General features: G+C 40.9%; 2 protein-coding genes across 2 annotated transcripts in view; both read left to right on the top strand.

Moving 5' to 3' along the window:
- Window positions 1–3,276, top strand: part of LOC111622723 (nuclear factor NF-kappa-B p100 subunit-like) — a 13,545-nt gene extending 10,269 nt beyond the window's left edge. Inside the window, exons 5-6 of the mRNA XM_023365144.1 lie at window positions 2,853–2,928; window positions 3,165–3,276. Coding sequence (XP_023220912.1) covers window positions 2,853–2,920 — 68 coding nt within the window. The 3' untranslated portion in view covers window positions 2,921–2,928; window positions 3,165–3,276. The remainder of the gene's footprint in view (window positions 1–2,852; window positions 2,929–3,164) is intronic.
- Window positions 3,277–3,306: 30 nt separating this feature from the next.
- Window positions 3,307–5,460, top strand: LOC111622732. Its single transcript, XM_023365151.1, has 3 exons — window positions 3,307–3,510; window positions 4,634–4,770; window positions 5,060–5,460. The coding sequence occupies exons 1-3, from the start codon at window positions 3,357–3,359 to the stop codon at window positions 5,324–5,326; spliced, it is 558 nt and encodes a 185-aa protein (XP_023220919.1). The 5' UTR covers window positions 3,307–3,356; the 3' UTR covers window positions 5,327–5,460.
- The last annotated feature ends 451 nt before the right edge of the window (window positions 5,461–5,911 follow it).

Consider the following 5,911-nt stretch of genomic DNA (forward strand, 5'->3'; position numbering starts at 1 on the left):
ATTCCGTTTTATATGAATTCCATGTTGTACGAGTCACTTAGATTTTACAAATACGTGTGCCGGACTGTGAACGGCTCACGTATTTGTAAAATCTAAGTGACTCGTACAACATGGAATTCATATAAAACGGAATAATCAATAGTGTTATAGGGGGTCGACTGTATATATAACTATTAATTAGAAAAAAAAATAACAAATGAAATAGGTATTTTTTTAAAGTAATAATCTCATAACAGCCGGAAAAGTTACGCAACTCTTTGCTAGATTTTTTTATGTATGTAATGTAGTATGCTTCTATCACTGCATATTGGTTTGACTGCCTTTCTATAAAGCAGTACTTTATTTTAGGTGGAGGATTGCAGTTATTAGTTCTCACAGATAGCCAATACATCAAAATTACAGTCCTAATCACTTGTTATGTTAACAATCTCAATATACTTAGTAGTCAGACCGCTAGCATTACAATACAGCCTAACAGTCCCGATAGAAATAGCAAAATATTAAAAGTGTAAAAAGTTTACACTTCTTTCTCCTATTACAATTTCTACACACGTAGTAAAGTACACAAGTTTTTCCTGAAAATATAGGGTAAACAATACTACAATTGGCCATTTCGAATATAAACTCTTTAATAAAATTATTCTGGAAATATTGCGTGGCAGTATTAATACAATTTAAACAATCCTGCGGGTTTTTTCTATCGTTGCGTGTGACTAATAACGACACAATTTTCGTAAAAACAAGACATTTCGGATTAAACGATCGACGTAATATCTAGACGTTGGCAGTAAAAAGGCTAACGTGTCTACCGGACACTTTAACTGGTGACACCGTCACCGCGTAACAATAAAGGTCGTTTCTACTCAGTTTCGTCACCCGACGTCAATGCCACTTTCTCGGACCGCGCGCTTCCCTTTTTTGGAGGGGAAAAAAATGGAACTATTTGGAAATTTGTCGGTCTCGGATGTAGATGAGGCACCCGCGATTTTCTTCTTTCCTTTCGGGTCGTCCTCTTCCTCGGGAGGGCGGTCGATGGCGGTCGTCGGGGCGACGCGTCCGTACGACGTGCAAACAAACGCCTTTCTTCTATTATCGTTCGGACGTGCGAAATGTCGGCCTCCGAATCGCGCCGCGGCCCCTACTCCCGGACGGGATTGGGTCCCTCCGCCCGTTTTCGTTTGCCGGAAGTTCTGCTTGCCTGTCGAAAAAAAGAGCGACGGATCCCCGAAGACCCTCGAGTCTGGGCCTTTTTGTCCCTGGCCGCCCTGTCGACGGGAGAGAAAACGGAAGCCCGGTCCCGTCAGGTGAGTGTTCTTGCTGTTTCCGGTTCCGAAATACCGTCGGAAACGGAAGTCTACCAGATGAAGGGAATGGAGTACTTCCGTTTTTGGAGCCGACGAATCGTCCGGGCGAGGCGAAAGTTCACCAAGTCTTATCAAAAAGACAAAACCATCGGAATGTTTCGAAGACTAAAATACGGAGTTCGAGAGGAAATCTTCCCGGATCGATCGACTTCCTTCTATCGTTCTATCTTCTGGAGGAAGCTTCTTTGTCCGGTGTCGACCTCTTCGCCTCAGACGGTCCGAAGAGGCGCGTATCGACCGAACAAATCTAATCCTAAATTAACTTATGGTAGTTCGAAAAATAGTGAACGGATGTTTGAATCTGTTTATAAAAACCTAAATTTAAAGAATGTAACAGTTGCCAAATTAATAAATGAATTAGGAGTGCAGATACGGGCATCGTCAGTGGGGATCTAATGGGTCCGTAGACCCCCTTTTTCCACCGTGTTGGGTTTTAATACATCACAAAGCTGGGCTCCGATTGGTATTTATATTGTTTAACGATAAAAAAAAAGTACAATATTTTGAAGATAGAATTTTGTTTTTATTGTATAAAACGTTGATTAATTAATTTATTAATTATTCTAACCCAGGAATAGGTTAGAGGGTTCCCAATACATACGTATATATAATATGTAAGATAATATATTAATGCAATATTTTCAAGCTATTTGATTAAAATTAAATTTTTAAAAATTGCAAGTGCATCCCTGAGAGGACTGATGTATATTGTGATGACCCGCCCAGTTCCGAGCTTTTCGAAGTCCAGATATTTCGATGAAAGAACTGAAAAGCAAAAACTCAGGAGTTTCAAATATATTCGCTTAGATATATTGTAGGCAATCGAAGGTTTTCTTGAAGACGTGAAACGTTATTAATACATAACGTGCTGCTGTTACTTATTTCACTAGATTCCCTCTTGTAATCATCTGACCACGCACCTGGCAAGACAACAAGAACAAAGACAGAAATCTTAGAAAGGTATACGAGCTTAAATTATTACACTGACACTTTACACGTGGTAAATAACTATGAAAAAGCACTAACAAGTAAGTGTACTGTACATCAGTTTTTATCAAATAAAAGTCAATGTATATTCATCACCGATAAGTGTCCCAACTACATCACAGTTGTGATTTGCCCAATCTTCTTACTCTTGGTCGAAAACCCTCCCAACAGCCCAAAGCGTGTTGAATTTGAAAACTCGTCTCCCCCTCAACATTCTTCAACTGTTCCTTCTTCAATGTGTAACCTTTATTACGACCAAATAAATTTATTATTTATTTACTTGAATTGCCGAACGGTTTATAACGGTAATGTCTCAGCTAACGATTCCATTGTCTACGTAAGTTCTTTACGGAAATGTGCTGTGATGTTATACAGTCAACCGGCCTTTTGACCCGAGAAGGGTGTTTGGTCGAAAGAGATTAAAGTATAATTAGTTGTAATAGTAACGAAGTAGCGATGGATGTACGAAATTCCACTCTTCTTTGGTTTCTCTGTTTTTAGGTAGACGTAGTCTCTGCTTTCGTGGGATCTCCTGGAAGTCGCCGTCTTTTCTTCTCCGCCACCCGTGACTCTTCGGGTAAGTGTTTATTTCCCAAAAGCTGTTTATTTCCCACGGCATTTCGAGCTGCAAAACGGATTCTTATAGACCTTTGTCTAGCAACCACCCACTTTTTTACTCGGATATCTTTTTAATACATCAATATAAGATTCAACAAAGAGGGTTGGGCTAATAAATTTTCAGTTCTTCTCTTATAAGGGAAAATAAAACACAAAACTCTCCGTACGTTATTCAATATCGATGATTATTTTCAGGGGAAGGCGGTTTTAGAGCCGGTACCGAGAACGAAATGCTCTTGACTGGAAGAATCCTTATTATGGCAAAACTGTTTCCGGAGGCGGAGCTTTCCGCCGACCACACTTTAGATGTGAGTATCGGACCTGATTTTATCCGATTTCTGCGGGCGAAATCCCTAATTTTGTCTTTAACTGTAGGCGGTAACTTGGATGTCGCTGGAGACGGATCCTCCAGAGGCTCATCGCGCCTTCCACTCCGTCCTCCGACGTGTTTTCCTGCCCGCTCTGGAAGGCGAAAAGAAAGAAGGAAATTTCAAAAGTATGGTGATGTACGCTCTGAGGTGTTTGGCCGACTCTCTGCAAGGTGAGTGTCATCCGTAGTCGTAAAATTTTGTTTATATTCTTAAATATTTCGGCTCTAATTTTTGATTGGTAAGAAGCGTAGAGCTAAATGCGAAATATTTCGCTCGGAGAAGGAAATTCCGACTTCCTCACCTTCTTCGGTTGCGATTTTCGTTACGGTAAACGATTCGTCTAGGCCCTCAAACGACTTTAGTTACAGTAGAAACAGCGACATCGCTGATGAGCGAGAGAGAGACAGCGACAAATGCGAAGCGATTAATTAATAAACGAAAAGAGGACGACATTTAAATCACAGTCGTAAGCGAGTGGTTCGCAGACTTCGTGTTTGGAAAGATTCTGTCGGATAAATAACTAATCTATACGTTTAGACGTTCCAAATTAATGCGAGAAATTTTCAGTTAAAAAAGTTTAGAATTATCATTGTCGTTGCGGTTTTCTATCATAAAATGAAAGGTCGAAGAGCAATCAAAATTAATCATTAGCAATTATCTCCTCATCCCCTCGACCTTTAACCACCAAAATTTAATAAAATCAATCTTCCTAACAAGCAAATCATCCTGCAAAATTTCAGAAATTTTGAACAAATAACACAGGAGTTATTAAGTTTCAAAGAGGATGAACAAAATGGTGCCCCACCACACACACTAATATCCATACATAGAAAATTATCCTCTCTTTTGCATTTTTCGACGTTTCAAGATGTCCTGAGTCTAAAAATATAAAAATTTTGGGGTTTCATTTTTTAACCGATTGCCATACTTTCTCTCTGTTACATATAACAGCCGGGAAAGTAATAAATGAAATACTTTATACGAATGGTGCCAATATGATGTCGCTCGCGCATTTCGTTCTCTTCGCTCATCCTCAGCGAGAAAACCCACTGGATCCAACTTCCCCTCTGGCTTTGCTCCCTTCGCTCAGTCTCTCGCCCAGCGACCCCCTTTTACCCTACCAATGCACTTCGCTCTCCTCACGGTTACACATTAGCACGAAGTTAAAATTGTATGTGGCGCCATAGTTATGAGATGTTATCTAAAAATAACTTTTATATTATTAATTATTATAAATGTCAATAACGAGTAAAAGTTTTAACGCTAGGATTTTCACTTTTCTTTCTTTGACAGCGGCCGAAGAGAGTTGCCGACGATTCGAAGTCTTACGGAATGTGGCGGGAGATCTTCGTTTTCCTCCCGTCCTTGCAGATCGGCATCGGTCCTCCCCAAACGGTTTTCTGGCCGTCTGGACGCGAATGGCCGAGACGGTGAGCACCTTCTTCTCTTCTTTCATCTTCTTTTCATTTTATACGAAGAGGTTTCGTTACAGTAAGAGTTTTTAAATGTTTATACATTATATTACATCATCATAAATTTACTGTGTATAAAATATCATTTGTCTATAACGTCTTATGTCGGCGATGACTGTCTAAACTCGACGACTTTCTTATACGGTACCTTGTGTTTTGAGCTTTAGGAGGCATCGGTAATGTCGGATTTCCGGCAGAAGGACGTCTTACTTCCAGAAATCTAACGGGATCGATGCTTTTTGGACAGCTTCTAGCGGAGAGCGACGAGATCGTCCGATTGTCCTCCCCGACGGATCCCGCCTCCGAGTTGTTGGCCTGGAAACGTCGATGGATGAATTTAGTTCACCTGACCCATCGAATTGGCCGAGACGACTTCCGCGCCCGACTTCTCCGCTCCAAAGCTTCCGGTTCCGAATCCTTTCGGGTAAGTATCCGGTCAAATTTCTTCATTTCTCTCGATTTTCCGTCGGCGTTTACCTTCCGATCCCAGGGAGAGGGGAGACGTCCTTCTTAACAACGAAGGAAAGAACCGAACGACACTACGTGTGAGCCTTTACTCAGAAAGAATCCAAAATCTCGAATACTTTCGACCGGGTCGGCCAATTTTTCCCTGGAAAGAAGAAAATTGGGAAACGACAAGCGCCCAATCGGGAGGGGCTACTGTCTTTTCCGTCACGAAAACGTCAGTCGGAATAGAAGCGACTTCCTATATTCTTCTATTAAAAATAAGGCTGGACGAAGGTGGGTCCTTTCACTTGTCGTAAGTCCTAGTACTCGGGTGCGGAAAGGGGCAACGGATACCGGATTATCGGGCTATAAGCTCGATGCTGCTATTAAAGCAGCCGAGATAGAAAAATCGAGAATACTAGAGAAGAAAAGAAAAAGCGAACTAGAAATTTTCTAGGCTGCTGGTGAGGAAACACGTAACATCTGTCTTCTGTTAAATGCATTAAAGACGATTCCACCCGCATCAGTTAAATGAAGGCTTTCTCGGTAGCGGGACTTCTCATTACTAAAATAACCGGATTAGTGATCGGAGTATCGACCATCTTTTCTTTTTAAAATCTTATTATAAAAATTTACGATAATATTTTGTATT

Source organism: Centruroides sculpturatus, unplaced genomic scaffold (genome assembly GCF_000671375.1).
Source record: "Centruroides sculpturatus isolate CEXI.00-Female unplaced genomic scaffold, Cexi_2.0 scaffold39, whole genome shotgun sequence".
NCBI lineage: Eukaryota > Metazoa > Arthropoda > Arachnida > Scorpiones > Buthidae > Centruroides > Centruroides sculpturatus.